This window comes from Bombus vancouverensis, chromosome 15 (assembly GCF_051014615.1).
Source record: "Bombus vancouverensis nearcticus chromosome 15, iyBomVanc1_principal, whole genome shotgun sequence".
In the NCBI taxonomy this organism is placed as follows: domain Eukaryota; kingdom Metazoa; phylum Arthropoda; class Insecta; order Hymenoptera; family Apidae; genus Bombus; species Bombus vancouverensis.
Window position 1 is genome coordinate 2,248,643 of NC_134925.1, and position 19,896 is coordinate 2,268,538.

The window sequence follows — 19,896 nt, forward strand, 5'->3', positions numbered from 1 at the left end:
GCGTGTAATGCGTGTACATACACGTCACGTCCACTTATCGTCGCTGTCACGTACAAGGCTCATCGTCATGTATGTGCCTCTCTACCTGCATACGTACGCCAGTAAGTACAAGTACACTGTATGCGACTTTACGTGTCGATTTTAAAAATGTATTCGTTCTCGGACATAACTACATTGATGTCTTGTACCAATATATGTAAGTACTTACTTGCGTATACAAATTCGTGCAAAACTGTGAAAAAAGATGTCGGATATGTAGCTTCAGAGTATTAACACACTCAGATGAATTTATTGAATTAGCCTGTTACAATGAAAAATTGTTGTTATTTTATATTACATCCATGAATCTTATTAATAACAATTATTCGTATCAAATAATTAATCTCCGCCATTTATGCGCTATAATCGATTACAGTACACGACAAATTAAGGAGTCCAACGTAATTCTTTGTTAATACGATTAATTATAATTTGACATCTGTTCTAAGACATCGATGAATATTCTGTTTAAAATTAATTTTGAACTATTTTTGAAGAAATCTTAAGAGTATTAGGAAATACTATGTAGAAATATTATTTTCCGAGGAGAATCTTTCTTGTTGCTCCAAAGTTTTGACCAGCTTGAGTCGCGCCCTTATTGGTACCAGCTTGAAGACCAATATAACCTTCGCCAGCTCTTAGTTGCTCCTCCGTGAAATTCCGCTTATTCTCTTCCGCCGGTCTTGGTCCTAGCCATGGTCCGCGCCATTCTGGATGTCTATAAGTCTGCAAATTCATATCGTTTTATTATTTTTCCTGCAATTATATACATTTAATGATAATGGAAAATAAGCGTATTTGATCAAAATTATTACAGTGCGGCCAATGGCAAAAATGGTGTTGGTCACTTGCGCGATATTTTTTCTTTCCATAAGATCAACTGCTTGGAACAAGTCTACATCAGGTACTCCGTATTTCACGCAGGCCTTTTGGAATCTGAAATGACGATACATTATAATAACATTGCTTGAATAAAGTATGTATATGTCTATTTTCTCAGAATACCTAGGAAATAACACGTCTCGTGTCTTTGATTAACAGGACAGCAGGATAGCTTGATCGACTTTTGAATAATTGGTCTAGACATGCACGATGATCATTGAAATCTCGTTAATCGGTAAATAACCGTGGTACATCAAGCAATAATAGGTAACAGTTTTCAATGAAATTTACAGTTAAACAATTAGAATGCTGAAGTTAATAATGAAAAACAAAATAACCATATTTTTATTTGATTAAATATCATAAATTTCAAGCATGAATTTAGCCCTATGGCAAACAATAAACATATGTTCAAGAGCCGCCATTTCGTTGGCTGTGATGCAACGTGCCACGTAACGCAAGAAACGTGAGGCAGGCCAGTATTAATGAACTCTCTGGGTATTAGGAATGTAAGAACGAAAGAAGCACACACGATAAATATTATTAACCTCTACGTTACTCCTGTTTTCCGCATAAAAAGGGAGTAATGCGGAGTGGCCGCGCTGCGCATCGTTCACCCCACTACTGAGGAAAGCGCTCTTAAACATTGAAAACGCGCCAATTGTCGACATGCGCACGCGATATCGCGGTCAGATTGTCAGATGCCGCAAATGTCATACATGGTTACTGTACTTTGCAGAAAGCCTCTTACTAAATATCTTCTTTATACATTTCGTCTCGAATGACATTTTGTTTGGACATAATCTCCTTCGGCTCAAACAATAATTTCCAATGATAATAATGTTCAATTTTTATAATTTGTTCTATTATCTACGAAATATAACATATACATATAAGTACACATGATAAACGCAAAATTTGTTCTATTATCTACGAAATATAACATATACATATAATATAAGTACACATGATAAACACAAAGTATTCTTATCAGAGTGTATTTGATTAATCGCGTTTATCATTAGTATAAACTATATATCGTTATGTCGTCAAAGATTTTTTGTAAGATGTTGAGTTTAGGTAAAAGATAAGGTTCTTCTTTTTATTGTTATGAAATAATTGTGACGATCCCGACTTGGGACTTTCTTGATACTTATTTATCAGGCTTTCAGGTAACACGAGGAACAGTGACGCAATCGAAATTTGGCGGCAGTTGCGCCGGCGATTCCAAGTCAATAATCGCGTATCGTTTGATCTCTCGATCTCAACGACTCCGTGACTCTTCGACTTCGATAGATTCGAGTCGAGAGTCGTTCCGTAGTAAAACACTGTCGATTGCGTAAACTTGACTGAATAACAGGAAAGCATGAGGTGAAAGAAAGCTTGATAGTAGGTAACAAAAATTAGCGAGTTTGCCTTCTCTACAAGCATTTACGTTTTGTTCCATTCTTGTTTTATACGCGGATATCATAATATGGGGTGTATTTACTAAATATTATTATTGCATATGCAATAAATGATATAATGATATTTAGTCAATGAAATAATACAGTTTACACGCAATTCACGCATAATGTTGTTATTTACAACTTACACACTAATTATGTATTCATGCGATATAAAAGCATTTCTTGCGATACATACTGATTAAGATTGTCCATCATCTTATAATCACCACCAGACGTATTAATTTTGGTGATGAGTCCCGGCTGCAGTTTGTTCATAAGTTTACAAAGCAATACACCATCCCGCAAAGCATCTTCATAACTCACACCTAAAGACATATCATTTCCCTTGTGTTAATAAGCGTAACAAAAATGGGAACCTGTAATAAATATAATATTTATTTTGATTATAAATCTTTTGATATAAAAAATACATTTGTGTAGGTGTTACACGAGGCATTAAAAAGTTAATTATTATGCAATTCCTTAATCCATCGAACCCAACTAATCATTCACCTAAGACCTAAATATCCCAAAAAATTCGTGACAAAAAGGAGAGCTAGTGAGCGAGCAATGAAAAGAATGCCAAGTACCACAGTGGCATCAGGATAGCAGAAAAATAAATCTGGCTTCCCTCGGGATAAAGCGTTGCTTTGAAAGTTCCGCGGTCGAATGACATGCGCACTCCATGTCGGCCATTGATTTTCATTGTCAGGTGGGCTATTATCGGTTCAAATGAATGGCAGCTGTCGTTTCTCTTGTTTTATCCTCCTCCTCCCTGTTCATCGCTGCGGACGAGATTGCCGCGAAATAATAACAGAGGCTGCGTGCACCAGCACTCGTTTATGGCGCCCCATTATGCCAAGAGGCGCGCCAAGGGGGCATGGCATTTTTTGTCAGTCGGTCGAAGGATCAGAAAAGACCGCCTCCGTCTTCCGTTGCTCGCTTTTTTTTCTACTCTTCAACTCTGGTGTTTCTCGATCAGCGCCATCATTGTCTTGCAGTCGTCGTGACTCGCGGCGTAGAAGCAATCCCGTCGCCATTCGAAAGACACGCTGCATCTCAAATTGTCAGGAGGCCAGCAACCGACAGGAGTTCAACATTGATGTCGAGCATGTATCGTTTATTGTCAAGTTCCTCTCCCGGTTAACGTTTCGATATATTGAACGTATTGACATGCCACGCACTCTGGTGAGCGACTTTATAAATTGTATCGATACGTGAGCCATGAGCGGAAGCGCTGCGGTCGACGTACGGCGATGTGCGCAACAACTGGCGCTCTTCCTATATGCGTATATTACTTACATATTTAATCATATACATATAGATATTTTCAAAGCATCAAATTGTCAAAATGATTTATATATTGGATAAAAGGTATCTTGAAAGAAGATAGAAGTAGGAATGCCAGCAATGGATGTTTAAATAGATAAGTGATTTATCAAGGGTTTCTCAGCCAAGTACAACTCAACGATTAATATATCATTCTATAGGATATGTTACGGTTACGCGTGGTTGTACCAATGGATAATATATGCAGCATCTATGAATATGAAAGTTACAGAGTTACTAAGAAAACATACTAAGCTTCAAGTAGTTCTCCAGTTGTGTCTTTTATATGGAACTATATAATTTGTGAAACTCTACGTACCAGGCTGAAATAGGCCATTACAAAAAATTATGAATAATGATAATGAACTTATTTTCTAACTCTTGTTTTGTAGTAAACATTACAATATAAATACGTACTGTTTGTAACTATACATCTATTTATAATTTGTTACATATTTGTTATAAAAGCCACTAGTTATTTTGAAACATTTTTAGATGAAGAGACACGGACTAACCGTTCAAAGGACTACTATCCTGATCCTGCAAGGACGATATGTCACGTGGTTTTGCAATAGAGGGAATACTATTACATGCTTACCCCAAAATCTGCTCGCCTAATACAAAACTGGTCGTCTGCTTGAATTTTCGATTGACGAGTATTCGACAGCCGATCAACAGCAACTAATATATTCTTCAAGTAATTCTTTATTGATTCCTAACTTTCAAGCAAAAACGACAACTATCAATTATATGATTAAGAGAATAAGTATTATTTAGAACAATCATGAATGTTACGAAATTACAATCAAGCAAAAAGACATTTCTAATAAATAGTTTGCATTCAGCATTTAAAAACTTGACCTAATTTATTTAAGAAAAGATATAATTTTCTGTGGCCTTGATTATTAACAAAGTCACTAAAGAACTAATTAACTTATTAAATACTTTCCTTGGAGGAAATGAAAGTAATATTTCTGTTTTGAAAAATATAGAAGAAACTTGTTTTTTACAGAAATAATTATATGACAGGGAACGATACTGGTATACGTGACTCAGCTACGCATGTCAAACGAATCGAGCGAACCAGTTGCTTTTCCACAATATCCAGGCAACAGGCCGGAGGCCACAGGTTCCAGCATCCACCTCTGGATCAACGCGGGCATATGGAGTAAACAAGCATGACATGGTATACATTCCTGGTAGCATCGAAACACAATGAGATGTCGTAAACGCAAGAAGATGACAGAAAATCAATAGAACGCCTTCCAGATCTAAACCGTCTTGCTCCTTACGATTCTTAGCTGCTTTATTTCATGCTCGAATAAACATAGTAACGTGATGCTGACCTGATATTTTTCAGACGTTGCGTGTCTTACTGCTCTCTTCCTTCATACTCGATACTATGCGTCAAAAAAATATTGAGTTGCAATAATATGTATTGGTGAATTGGAAACTATTACTATCCTCGATACTATCCTGTTACGGTGACACGTCATAGCCGTCATGTCTCGACAATTTGATGTGAAATCGATAAATTCCTTCAGGCCTGTCTTTTATCCGTAATTCTGTGAAAGAATATATTATAACATTTATCAGACAGGTGGATATAACCCATGCGATTGAAACAGTAATATTTAAATAATAAAGTGCAAAGAACGCATATCTTAGTATGTAATTTTTTAAAATAAATATCTTGATTAGCATGTACAGAAGAAATTAAAGATTAAACAAATAATTTTTTAGAGTGGGAAAGTATATAACATTATACAGTACAACGATAAGAAGAAAAGAAATCTTGAGACGGAATGGTTCACCCTAGCTTCGACAAACACGCTTGCGTGCTTAGTATCGATTTCACGTCAGTTTCATGTCATAAAGACGTCAAACACACGGTTTTCATCAGGACAACATCCTCGGCTTGAATTTACGACCAGTGGCAAGCAACAGGTCCCGCGGGAACGAGTCCTCTCACATGCAAAGAGAATCCAATTTCCCTCCACTTTTATCAAACTAAGACTACATCAACAATTTCTTTTCATACAATGCACTTGTTTGTTAATGAACCAACACTCTGTTCCATAATTAAACTCCTAGAATTTAAACAACACCAATGAAAAATAGAAATTAACAAATACGCAATAGAATTGATATTTAAAATAAAATTTCATTTTTAAATGTGTAAATATATTATAATTTTGTGTGTCCCTGTAAATCTGTTCTATTTTAAGCAACAAGGAATTTACATGAAATGACGGGATTAATAAAAACAAAGAACACACCCTTTATGGGCATCCGAAATGAAACACGACCCGAGGCAACAACTTGTTGCTTTCGGTCGTAAATCTACCCTCGGGCTGTAATCCTGATAAGCTCTTCTCAGAATGACGTCATTGACGATCTTTTGATGGACAACTGGCACCCGTTGACATATCTCCAGAACCTTTCGATCGTACGAATATCCAATACGCGATTTCTTCCGAAGGAAATGCCCTTATTCTTCAAACGAACACATCGAAGTCTACGCGAATAATAGGTGCTGCCCTTCGTCGGCAAGAAAGCCATAAATTCATCTACTGCCCCTCTTTGCTACCCTAGTAACTGCGAGCTTTCGTGACGTCACGCAACGTTTCGTGACGAGCAGTTCGACATATCGACATTCTATCACCTGAAGGCTACTCCTCGGGAAGGAGAGAAGAAGACTGCGAACTGTGAAAAGCTTAGGGTTCAAAGTGCACAAGGATCGATACGTCGACGTTGACGTCAACGTGGCGGGCAAGCCATAAATCCCTCAAACGTCTGCTAGTACCCTGGTGCAAGCAAGCTAGTTGTGCCACCGTGACGAACAGATGACTGACACTTGCCTCCCTCGTAACTCGTAACCCTTCTTCCTGACGAGCTTTAAGGAGCGTTCACAATAGCATACGGCGATATCATAAAATTTCTGCAATTAAAGCAGAAAATTAATTGCGCTATGATTTGTTTAATAAATTCTGGCGAAGATCATTTATGTGTAGAATAAATTGTTTAAAAAAATATAAAAAATATGAATATTATAAAAATTGTAATTAAAGTACGTACGGAGAATGAATAACATGGTGTTAGATATGTACAACTTTGTATAAATTGATAAGTATGATATTCAACATTTTGTTATAATAAATCAGTCGAAACAAGAAAAACTTAGTTGGATGACTTCTTAATGTAATTCATTTCATGAGAAGGAAACCGGAAGGTGTGCAAGAAAGATGAAACAAGAAATGACATAATGCGATATTTCACTTGACTATCCAGGCTCTCGTATGCGGCCCTGATACGTTGGCGTCCTTACGACGTAACATGATGAACAGATGACGCTAAATCAATACGTGTCGTCGGCAAAAGATTGCTAAAGACCGTTTGACGATTTCCTCAGCGGAGTTTTTCCCTTCCAACGGTATCAACAACAGAACACTTCATTCTCACTCATGTAAATATTTCTAATCTTATAAAGAAACTACTTTTGTCATCATTTTAATATTTTACAATCTCATCTTTCACTAATTAATTCCCAATCTTTTTTTTTATCAAATAACAAACTAATCAATTTTCTGTAAAAAAATTTGTCACTTAAATATTCAGCATCTTTTACTCAAACAGTCATGAACGTTTCTAGAAATTGTATGTGAATGCGAATATTTAAATAAAATACAATTTCCTACCCTTGTTTAAGAAATATTTGGTAGTATGCAAACTGGTATACAAAGGTCCGTGTCCAGCATGCCACGCGAGCTTCCAGGAACAGGCTAACATCTAGAATGGAAAGATTCGAGGATCCTGAAACGCATCGAATTCCAATTGCGCGTCATCGTGAAGGTGAGCGACGTTAAGGGCGAATCGGAAAAATAGGAAAGTGGGCGGTAGCGATCGAACGAGGCGGTAGCTCAAGTTCAATTTTAAATGAGTCAATAACATCAAAAGCTTCGTATACCCGGATCGCATCATCGTGTAGAGCTGCTGCTTGCTGTGGGTGGAACTAACACTGTGTAACGCTCAAGGGATAGTCTGTTATATGATATAAAGTCTAACTATATGATGCTCGAAGTTTAAACACCCTCCACTTATTCTAACATGAAAATCTATCATAGAGATCAAAATCGCTCAATAAAAATTTCGACCGAGAGAATATAATTTTTTAACTTTGATAGTGTTTTAATAGGGTGCTAGAGAAGCGTGATGGATCTTTTAAAAATATTAGTTTGTCTTAATGCGAGTACTGTTCTGTGTCGTTATACGATCGTTCGTTCAGCATAGCGATTGCGTCGACGCCTGGCGTATTTCACCAATCAGGGGTACACGTTGGACGTAGGGGTCGCTACCCACTTTTCGTTCAATAGGGTGACTCGAATGACGCAACAAAGCGCGCGTTTTATTAGGAGAACATCGGCAGCAAGAGGATATAGCTACCCCTAACAAGCACCTGCAACCATTCACCCTCCGCACTCTACTCAGGATCTTACGTGCTTCAGTATTAGTTTCTTACAACCAATGTCCTTTCACTAACATTTAGATTTATAGATATTAGGTATAACTAGTAAATTTATTAATTAAGTCATCAAAATTACTACATTTATAAATATTAAACGTATCATTTTTATTATAAGCGACAATATATCTAGTTGTCCGTCTTCTTCGCTCTATTAAATTTTCCTCAAATTTCCAATTATCCTTTCCTTTTACTCGTCGACTTCTCGCCTCTCATTAGACATACCAATAACTGACCTAGTCAACAAGCTTAACCTTTGCGACATCACGCGGCCTGACATTCGTACCCGGGAATTATAGGATCGCAGCTAGCTTTTGGACGCGTTGCACTGGTCCTGAACGGGGGTGGTGATATTGACACGCTTTTCGAACTGCACCACCTCCGTAGAACAGGAGTTCATATACGAGAGCACGTGTATCAAAGGAGTAGTAGTATCATTGATAAACTTTAATCAATTGTACTTATGGCTGTCACAGCCAAATTACACATTTATAATACGTAAATCGATGAAAGTCAAAGTTAGATATTGCGAGCTTCATGATCATACCTGAAGGAAATCTCTCTCCGACCACTTGCTCGATCCATTGCTGAGCCTCGGCTTCCTGACTTGGTTCTCGTTTCCCAGCAACCTACGATCAAAGAACTATTTTAATACGTGTTTTTTATGTTATCAGCAAACTTCACATATGGCGCGCTAATAGCTGCTGAAAGTGATTAATGTCGATCAATATTTTTTGTGGAAGATGAGGTCTGGAAATAGCTATTACACATGTGCTCCGTATTCATTAAATTCTATCTTGAAAGCTCAAGTCATAGTCACTATACACTTGAAGCACTCATAAAGTCCAGTTCAGATATCGAGCCGATCGTGCTTATAACGTCATACTTTCTCGCTAAAGTTTAAAAATGAAGGTGAAAGTCTCAAAACTACTTTTCGTTACACACAATAAAAGCTCTCTACCATCTAATGATGCCCCTAGTGAAAAGCTTAATTCTGTCCCAAACAGAACATCTGAAGCGTATTACTAAAAAATTCTTTGTTTTCGAGTAAACTTATCAGTTTCCGCAGAAACTTTCAAAAATTGCCGTAGCCGATGGTATTTCACATCGTCATGGCGGGGTATTGGTAAAAGTTTTCAACTAGCAATAATCGCACCTCGGTAGAACCTCATTGGTTACGATATCGCCACTGCGCAAAGCTAACGATACTATGTTCCGCAGCCCTACTAATAACACTCGCGTCATCTTTCGACAGTGAGAATCCTTCCTTCTTCGACACCACCTAGTGGCAAGTCGACGCACTAACGCATCCAGTGCGCGTAGGTAGGTACAAAATAAAGTAAACTATCTTAAAAGTGAAATATAGTTAAATAAACGTATTAAAATCATATAAAATAAATAAAAATGTGTTAAACGTTAAGAAATTAATAAAAGTGCTTTTTATAATATACTACTATTGCAAATATCCGTCAGATAAATCTACGAATCGCCTAGAAAGCGATGCTTTCTGGGAATTCAGTTTTCTTTTAGATACCACCTACGTGTGAACAACATTTTCAATTGAATGCAAATAGAGATGCATTAAGTATTTGCTGGAAATGCATTATCGCAGGAAAACAGAAAAATAAGAGATGATACGTTAAGTACACGTGGAAGAACACCACGTAATGAAGTCTTACTCCAGTCAGTCCTCCTCTGCAGACAAGTATGTAAATACTTTTTCTATCTACTTGTCGTTCTCAAGCCCTGCGAACGAAGGGATTTAAACATCGATTAGCTAATTTCTAAAATTTCAGGATCGACGACATTTGGGTCGCTAAAAATAATTACGTTTCAAATGAAAATGAGATACACAACCTGATAAAAGATCGCTTCATCGATCGATCATCGACTAACGATTGCGTAAAGAGACAACCTCGTCGTTAACGCGATTAATCTAATTTTCGTTACGTAATTCGATCTCGATGTATCAGATGCGAATACGTATTCGCTCCAGCCGTCTACGCAATTCCGTAGTGTTACGGTTACGATAAACTTGGAAACAGCGTCAATTGACGGAATCTAAACTCGGCGGTGGCCTCACCCTTCGAAGTGGCCAGCATCCAGAAATTACGAGCGTCTTGCTTATCGGTTTCTTTCATCTGGCGCCCGTCCACAGACCGGCTAACCATCGTTCGTTGGGAAACACACCCACTTGTTCGAACTTTTCCACTTCGTCCACGGATTTCCCCCGTTTATTTGCAACGTCAGCATTCAACAATAAAAGACACATAGCTGCGGCCAACGATACGTACATCCGCTTCTAACGTAACTGATCCGTGACCTATTTTTGACATCTTTCGTCAAAAGCAAAACGAAACAGCTGAAAGATACCTCTCCCTAGAGACATCGGAGCTTTAATTCGAGTTCCAGACGATCCCCTCTCGTATTCACAAAATTGCACATGCTATTTTCGATGCTTAGTCACGTATTTTCGGAATTCTGTAATTAATTGCCTTGGGGATGTACGTAATGTTGCTCGTGGCTACGAAGGATTGTGAAGCTTCAAAGAGGGACTGTTTGTAAGAAAGTCAGGAGGTGAAGGAAGAGGAAGAAGAAGGTGCAAAAATAAGCAGTCTGCTCTTATGCACGAGCAAAATTGAGAAGCAGTTATCATGTATGGCGAAACGGTCTTCGAACCTGAGGTAGAGGCCATTAGACGAATTATTATAGCTGGATCGCGAATATTTACGGAAATTCCAATTTTTCTAAACACGACTAAAAAGACAGAGAACCTCGACGAAAATTTCTTTCGTCTACTAAATATTGTTACACTAACGTGTTTCCAGAGAGAATTATAGTAGCGTAAACATTTAACCGTCGATAGTTTTGAAACGCAATTACATCAGAAATGAGAAAATCTTTAATTTTATCAATGGCAAGAAGATCGCAAGCTATTATTAATTCTGATGACGAATTAACAAGATACTCTGATATTAAACCTATTTCTCTTTACTTGAACTAGATTTACTTAAACACGATCATGAAAATCGGATCGGCGGTGAATCTACATATTAAACCTGTTGAGCGTACTTTATAAACAAATTATAACTTACAATCGTATAAATATTCTATTTAAGCCAACAGATCGCGAAACACGCTAAATCTGCGATCCCAAAAAACATTCACGATAGCATAGATGAAATTTTGCTCATTTACTAAGAACGTTACAAGCACATTCCTTGTTTCTTCTTGTAAATAGGGCTGCAGTGTCAAGATCTGGTTACGGGCGGGGGTGTGGGAATACCCACTGGGCACTCAGCCAAAAAATATTCGTTCGTGAATGTCGGGAAATGATACGGCGGAGGGGAGACCGGCATATAGCGTCGCGACGCACGGCGTCCGACTTAGTCTCTAGTCAGCGTCATCGTTCAAAAGTCGCTATCCTAAACTACGGTAAAACTCAGTCTCCGTGGCAACGTCTACAGTGTCGAAGGGAAGAAAAGAAGAAGAAAGATGCCGGTACGTGTTCATTATTCCGTGGGAAATCAAGTGTTCGTTGAAAATAACGATTAAAGGACGCTTAATCGCGCATACATTGATCATACCATGCCAATTAACGATAAGCGAAGCTATACTGATTATAAATCTGATATACGAATAATTTCTTATTGCTACGTTAGCGGGCGAAAACCGTGGTTATTCGTAGAATCCTAATTACGATAGACCTTGGGCTATTTCGTTTTGGCGATTTTCCCAGATTGCTGGATTAATCTTGACACGTAGCAGTAACGTTCGAAGTTGCAAAAGAAAAAACAAATATTGGAAATAAGAAGAAGAAGAAGGATTTTGTAAGACACGTAGCATATTCGTTCTTAGTTTTATTTAACGAATGTCGGCCGGATTATTGACACGATGGAACTGGTAACTACGAAATGGCAATTTGTACCGCTGATCGGCTTTGACGCGCATCTCCTCCCCCGTCTCATCCGGTGTCGGAGTATTTATACCCTAAGATAAATATCCTTACGTAATATATCTTGACGATATTTTCGAGAGGAAATGCCAATTCGAAAAATTAATAGATCGATTTCTGCGACAAGATTAATGTTGTGCTATTGGATCTTCTTTCGAAAAGATTGAACTGTCGACTTTATTACAACACTCTGCTAATTTCCCAATCATCGTCACCTATTATATTCGCATAACATTGTTTGCTCGTCAATTCCATTTCAAACCTTCGACACGACTGAATATCAAATGTATTAGCGAAAAGATTATGTCATTTATGAATTTCCAAAAGCAAAATCTTCAGCGTAGGCGTTCGACGATCGAGTGGCCGAATCACTGGAGGAAAGATTCGAGAGGATTCGATCAATTTAACTTTTAACTTGGTGAATCGTTGCACCAGGTGTCACGTTCACGAAATGTCCTCGAAAGTTGGATCTGATCTGAACGAAAACGCCACGTCCCTTGAGAATAGGTAGCTTAAAATACATCTCGAGAGTATTCGAGGAGGAACACATTGCTTCAAAAGGCTTGACATTTCGCAGATATGTTGAAAATTTCTCTTCGGCACTATCATTGATCCTTCACGAACGTTTCTCAACCAGACATAAGATAATGCACTCGTTGAAATATCTGAGGCAAAACTGTATATAAATCGTGAAGTAAGAATTTAACGAAGCTTAGAAATTTGTTTACGAACACAGAGTCAGATTTCATTTACGTCAATTGTTCGTTGGCATTTTAAATCATCGTAAAAGGATTTTATAAATTACTTATACTTATTACGAGGCAACATGTTCGAAACATGTTACGTGTTGATGCTCGATATTCGTCCACTTGTAAGTCGTATAATGCACTCGTTGAAATATTTGAGGCAAAACTGTATATAAATCGGCAACCGTAAAATAACAACTTGATAAAGAAAGCTTTTTGTTACTATAAATACTAATTTATCGCTAACATAGTGCCAGATTTCATCTACGTCAATCGTTCGTTGGCATTGTAAATTATTCTAAAAGGATTTTATAAATTACTTATATTTACTACGAGGCAACACGTTCGAAATATGTTACGTGTTGATTGTCGGCATTCGCCCATTTGTAAGTCGATTCAAAGGAGAAAGATGTCGAATGAAATAGAATTACCTTTGCGATGAAAAGTAACTGTTCAACGATCCAGTCGCGATAAAAATTAAAATATGAGAATAGTTTACATGTTCATTGGGAGAATTTTGCTCGTCGAAAATCATCGGACGAATAATTCCAAGTTGACTCGGTTAAAGATCACAGTTAAAGGTCACAGAACTACTATTTTCTAGTCGCCCTGTTTCTCTCGACTAAAATCTATGAATTGTTTATCGATCAATTGTCGACGGCAGTTACATCTCGTATAACCTTCGACTAGGTCGCGAAAATGGGTCTCTCGGTTCATAAAAGTTTGGGAAGCCCTACCCTAAAAGACAAAAGACGTGTTTCGTCGATACAGACGCCGCGAGAAGGGACTCACGGAGGTGAAAGAATTGTCAGCATGCCAGAAGCATAATTTCGTCTTATTGACGATTTTACTAGAAATCAGTAAAATTCGGGATTCACACGGCACGGAAACAGGTGGCCGAAACGTTGCTGCTTCTTGCCAGTTTTAATAAAAGCCAACAGATTGGTCGTCGTATTTTATTTTCGACGTTCGTTTTACGCCCGCGGTAACATAACACCGTCGTGGTCTATTTTCGTTCCCGGCATTTTTAAATTCCCCGGCAACACTTTGCTGGACCATCCCTGACTCTCGAGACGACATCGAGTGTCGTAGCATCCACCATCCTACGATTCTAATTCCGCACTATGCAACTGACGAAGAGACTTCCGCTTTCTAGGCCCGAAACAAGGAACAAGAGACTGAAGTTATGGTCTGGATCGAGGCTGTTTTAGGAGAAAAACTTCCACCTGGAAATTACGAGGATATTCTCAAAGATGGGGTCATCCTGTGCAAGCTTATCAATAAATTGGCGCCTGGCTCGGTGAAGAAGATTCAGGCCAAGGGAACCAACTTCCAGCTTATGGAAAACGTTCAAAGGTATTTTATAAATATAAAAAAGAAACAAAGTTTCTTCAAGAGATATTATAATTATCAATTAAAACGTAGCTAATTCTAAGAAACTAGAATTGCGGCAGACCTTCGAAATTTACTCATGAAATTTACTCATCGTTTTATCCTATGGCTGTCCCTATATATTTCTTTTTCCAAAAAAGAATATACTTATATATATATAAAAATATATTTATATATATATATAAATTTGTAATCAGTTGATACTATTGTGGATTCTTTTCCGGACAGATTTCAAGCAGCCATTAAAGAATACGGTGTTCCACAAGAAGAAATCTTTCAGACAGCTGACCTCTTCGAAAGACGCAATATCCCACAAGTTACATTATGTCTCTATGCCCTTGGAAGAATTGTACGTATCTTAAAATCAAGCAGAGATTTTGAAGTTTAAAGAAAGAATTAACAGACTTGTCGTATGTATCTCTTTTCTTCTACACAGACGCAGAAGCATCCGGAATATAATGGACCGCGTCTAGGACCAAAAATGGCTGAAGAAAATAAGAGAATATTCACGGAAGACCAGCTTCGAGCCAGCGAGGGTCAGCTCAATTTACAGATGGGTTACAACAAAGGTGCCAGTCAAGCTGGTCACGGTGGATTCGGCAACACTCGACACATGTAAACATTCTACGACACGTAAAACACGTGACATCGAAACTTTATATAGATCTAAATAATAATATACTAAAGATCTGCTACCAAATTGTCGATTTCGAAGTACTCAAAAAACGCAACTATCGACCAATTCGAAGTATTCTAATCACGAGTCTATGACGCTGAATTCGACCAAGCTATAAAATTGCTTTCTCATCGAATGTCTGCGAAAATGTATCCTAGATACACTGCGATAATGTAGTGACCTTTTTTTTCCCTAGGATATGATACTGAAACGTCGTTGTACTCTTGTATACGTAAATGCGAAATCCTGTCGATAAACCATAACTATTAGTCAAAAACAAACACTTAAATACACTACACGCTACGTTATAATCACACATAACGTATTACGTACACACGTTACATTCACTGTTTACCTACACACCTAGCATACACACGAAAACACTAAACAATTTTGTAAGATAATGACACGTACACCTACACTATACATGACACGACAAACATATACCTACCTATATAAATAAAATGTCAAAAATACGTTTCTTAACATATCGAATATCAATCTATCTTTCACGAGAATTTATTAAAGAAAACAGAGAACATGATATAGAATGCCGACAAAAGCTCATCAATTATATCATATCGCGTAACACGGGAAAGATTTATATATATTACAAGCAGGACTTCCTAGTTATTTTAACATGTAAATGTAAGATTTTATCCGAATCTCTACATCGAAGATTATTTTATCAATTCGAACAAATAGTCTAATGCCTTTTCTAAGATTTGTAATTGTCCTCGCACAATTTACTAACATAATGTACAAATTAATAATGTATAAATAACAAATGTACAAAATAAAAAGGCAACGCTGCTATTTTCTATTATCTGTATTATTGTACATTGCTGACATCTGTAGTCAGAATTATTAAGAAACATGTACCTTAAATTGATTACAAGAATGGGACCTTTTGACCATCAATTGTTACTATTTTCTCTAAAATGTTAAAAGCAGAATGGTCGAGGTAATTTGAAAATTCTAGTGATGTCAAGTTCTTGGCAAACGTTAGCACAAATAATAAAACAATAGTGAGTGTGTCTCTGAAATATGACATATGATGGTAAAGTCGATTGCGAATGTTTATGCAACTAAAGAAATAAGTCCTAAATAAAAATTTATTTCACTTACTAAATATTATGGGTAGCAGTATTACTATTATTACTGGTAGCAGTTTCAAATTTCATTCTGATAAAATTTTCCTATTAGTAGGTATTTATCTTTTATATATTTGTGTACATATGTATGTGTATATTATGTGCATTCTGTATTTACCTGTCATGGATTTTTATCACTTCATCCTAATCGAAATTTGTTTTAGTATTATCGTCCTCTAACAATGTTATCGAATATTATTATTTGTAACCTGTGCAAACAATAATTTTTTTTATTTCTCATTTAGTATTAGGCAGTAACAAAACGTATATGTCTCCACTTTGTTAACTGTATTAATATTTTAATTTAGAAAAAATATGTTGCAGTGAACTTTCATCTGTAATAGTCCCTAAGGATAAATATTGATTATTCTTGTTCTTAATTTTTAAAAACAGATAATTTATTCTGACTGCTGAAACTGTTATTTAATTTGGAAAATCATTCGACTTTCCAGAAATCTTTTGGTGAAAATCATCTGAATCCGTTTAAAGAACTTAAACATGAAATTAATTTCAGATCAGATGCTAGAATATTTACGACTTGTTTGTAAATAAAGTTTGCACCATACTTGATGTCGTCGTCATGACACAAATTTCTTTCTTTTATTTTTTCCTCCTTTTAATATGACCATACCGTAGTATTCGATTGAAACTTTCGCTTAGCTTGGCAAGCCTTTGCGTTATTTTTGGAAGTCCGCGGTATACCAGCAGACAGCCAATACTGGACTCGTGTTATGATATTGCATTAACATACCAAAACATTTATACTTTACGTTACGATATCATACGAAATATTCTATATCGTCTAATTACTAAAAAATCCTATGAAAAGTTTTCTAGATATCCAAAATTTGTTTTATTTAACACGAATGATATAACGTGGAAATGTAATCTCGTTTACATGAAAGAGATATGAGTCAAATGTAAATTAAATTAGTGTAGATGACGGTGCATCGAATGATTCATAGTTTATAACCTGTACAGAATTAGAAGCACTTCAACGAAAATTTGGAAAAAGTATTGCAAAAATGTATCCTGAGTCAGACGTTTGAAATAGATGGATTTTCAGTATATAAAGCAGTCAACATTTCTCCTACGTCTGTAAAGATCATCATCTATCAAGAATATTCCATTTTTCGAAAAAAAATTATTTTTTTGTTACCTATTGATCTATAATGTCTTACAATTATAATTCATGGTGTAAACAAATATATGATATTGAACAAATACTATGAATCGCATTATCGCATGGCGCAACATATACAATGATTTCGAAATGCAGGTTAATATGGAGAATATGCAGTTAAAAGAAGATTACTTTGAAAACTTTTTTTATAACATAAGATATAAAATCACTTGATCATTAAAAATCAATAGCCTAATGTGGATTACAATTTACAGGTTATACCAACTGGTGCGAGCAGCTCCATAACGTCCATACTTGAATGGCGCGAATCTATATAAGTATGTTAAATGCGCGACAACGTCAGTAGGTAAAAATGAAAATTTTTCAAACGCAATTTACCTGCCAAAGCGGACGTCCAGGCATGATGAACGCTGATTGTGACTGTTATTTTGCAATATCCAAAACGTAGAAACGTGAAGCCGGCAGAGCTTAAGCAACTCAAGCTCAAAAAGTGTGCGCCTCGGCCCTCGTGCTGCGTATATATGCGTGACAGGTGTGCGCTCGTGTTGGTAAATGTGGGGGCGCTTCTATATATGGACCACTTACTCACCACCCACCCTAGTTTACCCGCGAGCACCTCCGCCGGTATCTTTTGGAAAGCGTTCTTAAAAGAATCACGTGAACACGATGTTTCTACTAACTGAAAGCAATTCAACAGGCTTTTCTAATTCTCCATAGAAATACTTCCCTTTGGAGATACTTTTCATACATCTTTGTAAGACAATGATAATTGATCATTAAACAAATAATAAGAAGGGTTGAAGTTTGATTTGTGACACATCGAATTTGTAACCTATTTCTTTCTCATATGATAGTTTTTGACAAATAGAGTGGAAAAATTCCAGTTTTAAAACACGAAGATCATTATTTTAGAAGCATATAAAGTTCACGCATAGTTTATTTGGATACTACAATATATTATAATATAAATTAAACCTAACCTAAACCAAAATCCATTCTGCTAATCGAACTCCTGGCGATGCATATAAATCATAAAACATGTATGTCGAAGATAATTGTATAATATACACCAACTTTAAAAGTAATTTAAAAGTAAAAAGTAAGGCACGTATAACCTTTGAAATAATGGTCTCCTTAGAATTAGTATTTATGAATTCTTCTTGTTAAAGACTGTCATGTGTTATAACAAAAGTTAACAGATTTAGAGTGCCGAATGAAGACTAGCCACGGAAACATGACAATAACATGATATTGTATGTAAAACATGACTTTGTTTTAAGAAGGTTATTAAGGATCTTTATGATATCCATGTGAAAAATAGTTATCACGGGTAGCGTGGCCGAGCGGTCTAAGGCGCTGGTTTAAGGCACCAGTCTCTTCGGAGGCGTGGGTTCGAATCCCACCGCTGCCATTTCTTTTTGCCTTCTTTTGTAATACTTTAACATGTAATAAGTTCATGAATTGTATTTCGACCAACCTTCATAAATCAACGACGCGTAATTAATGAAGAAGACGGTGGTAGCAACTCCCTTGAAGGTCCAATGGGTTGCGTCGGCACGCGGCGCCGTGGTTCACACCTATTAGGAAACTATGTATTAGAAGGAAGTTATCTCCTCTTCATCACAGTTAGCGACACCTATGCTTTCTCTCATGTACTTTCTTATTCCGGATGGAAAGATGGCCGCTTATCTTTTATGTCATACGGAGTCCATTTTACCGATGTAACTAGAATGTGACAATGCTTCTGAATAATATGTTAGCCTAATAGATGTTTCATTCTGAAGATGCCACCACAAGCCACACCCAATGAATAGATACAAAAGATTCAATACCATTCGTTGTATTTATGCGTGTAGAATATAATTTAACAGAAGCTGTATACATAAACCCTCTATACTTTGCCTAAAAATGGCAGCCCTCATCTATATTTATTATATTTAATTATTGCATTATATATTGTTTAACATTTTGTAAGGCTGTTTCTTACTGAAATATTTATTAATCAAGACATCATTTATTAAGAACTAATATTCTAATGATTCTCACAGTAATTGTATATAAAAGACTATGTTATTCAAAAATTTACATAAATAAGTAAAATTTCCCTATAAAACACTTACTAGGTCAATGTTAATATACGTTGGTGATTCTTCCTACCAGCCGTTGGGTTTCGTCTGTCCATCGTGCATTCCCGGCTGGGGTTTTCCCAGGAGTTTGTTATCTGACCTCGGAGTCATTAAGTTTACAGCTCGGGAAGGACATATAATTCGGAATTTTCTAAAGAAGGGATAAGGGCCGTACGAGCCATAAACGGAGCCACTCAAAATTCCGAACAATATATTAATGCCAAGTATAATCAATAAAAATGTACAAAAGATTTTTTCTGCGTGATTAGATAAACAGGGATTTACCAAATTTTATAACATAATTTAATTATTTATGCTGAAGTTAATTAAAGATTACTCGAGCAACATTTAATTTTAAGTCATCGAGATCAGTTTAGCCTGGCGCTATTCAGCTGTAGAACACTTTTATTACAGATGCATATGTATTACATGTGATCTGTAAAAGTGTAAGTGAGGATGAGTTTGCCTAAAAAAATTTTTAAC

General features: G+C 36.6%; 2 protein-coding genes, 1 long non-coding RNA gene and 2 other non-coding genes across 7 annotated transcripts in view; 3 read left to right on the top strand and 2 right to left on the bottom strand.

Moving 5' to 3' along the window:
• The window catches only part of LOC143303658 (uncharacterized), a 139,681-nt gene extending 134,847 nt beyond the window's left edge, over positions 1-4,834 (top strand). For both annotated transcript variants that reach the window (XR_013060173.1, XR_013060174.1), the window contains exons 3-4: positions 4,194-4,395; positions 4,711-4,834. This is a non-coding gene — a long non-coding RNA (uncharacterized LOC143303658). The remainder of the gene's footprint in view (positions 1-4,193; positions 4,396-4,710) is intronic.
• On the bottom strand, positions 270-18,785 carry LOC117164528 (muscle-specific protein 20). 2 transcript variants are annotated; one of them, XM_076624926.1, is made up of 5 exons: positions 18,765-18,785; positions 17,666-17,966; positions 8,768-8,849; positions 855-975; positions 270-765 (listed from the first exon to the last, which is right to left on the bottom strand). In XM_076624926.1, exons 1-5 carry the CDS (start codon positions 18,768-18,770, stop codon positions 574-576), a joined length of 702 nt encoding a protein of 233 aa, XP_076481041.1. In that variant the 5' UTR covers positions 18,771-18,785; the 3' UTR covers positions 270-573. The 2 variants fall into 2 exon arrangements, with proteins under 2 accessions (XP_076481041.1, XP_033203571.1); XM_033347680.2 differs by lacking the exon at positions 18,765-18,785 and adding an exon at positions 2,566-2,695 and having other exon boundaries at positions 17,666-17,816.
• Positions 9,281-9,421, bottom strand: LOC117164545 (U4 spliceosomal RNA). Its single transcript, XR_004465687.1, has one exon. It is a non-coding gene; the product is annotated as a U4 spliceosomal RNA (small nuclear RNA).
• LOC117164530 (myophilin) lies at positions 11,563-15,815 on the top strand. The gene is made up of 4 exons (XM_033347682.2): positions 11,563-11,721; positions 14,078-14,277; positions 14,542-14,662; positions 14,750-15,815. The coding sequence occupies exons 1-4, from the start codon at positions 11,716-11,718 to the stop codon at positions 14,930-14,932; spliced, it is 510 nt and encodes a 169-aa protein (XP_033203573.1). The 5' UTR covers positions 11,563-11,715; the 3' UTR covers positions 14,933-15,815.
• TRNAL-AAG (transfer RNA leucine (anticodon AAG)) lies at positions 18,617-18,698 on the top strand. The gene has a single exon. It is a non-coding gene; the product is annotated as a tRNA-Leu (tRNA).
• Positions 18,786-19,896: the final 1,111 nt, after the last annotated feature.

Bases quoted from the DNA above. Each gene is read 5' to 3' on its own strand.
- LOC117164528 (XM_076624926.1), bottom strand. The intron at 976-8,767 runs GTATGATCATGA...TCGTCATTTCAG, and splicing joins CGGAGAGAGATTTCCTTCAG to ATTCCAAAAGGCCTGCGTGA. The intron at 766-854 runs GTAATAATTTTG...ATGAATTTGCAG, and splicing joins TTTTTGCCATTGGCCGCACT to ACTTATAGACATCCAGAATG.
- LOC117164530 (XM_033347682.2), top strand. The intron at 14,278-14,541 runs GTATTTTATAAA...TTTTCCGGACAG, and splicing joins CTTATGGAAAACGTTCAAAG to ATTTCAAGCAGCCATTAAAG. The intron at 14,663-14,749 runs GTACGTATCTTA...TCTTCTACACAG, and splicing joins TCTATGCCCTTGGAAGAATT to ACGCAGAAGCATCCGGAATA.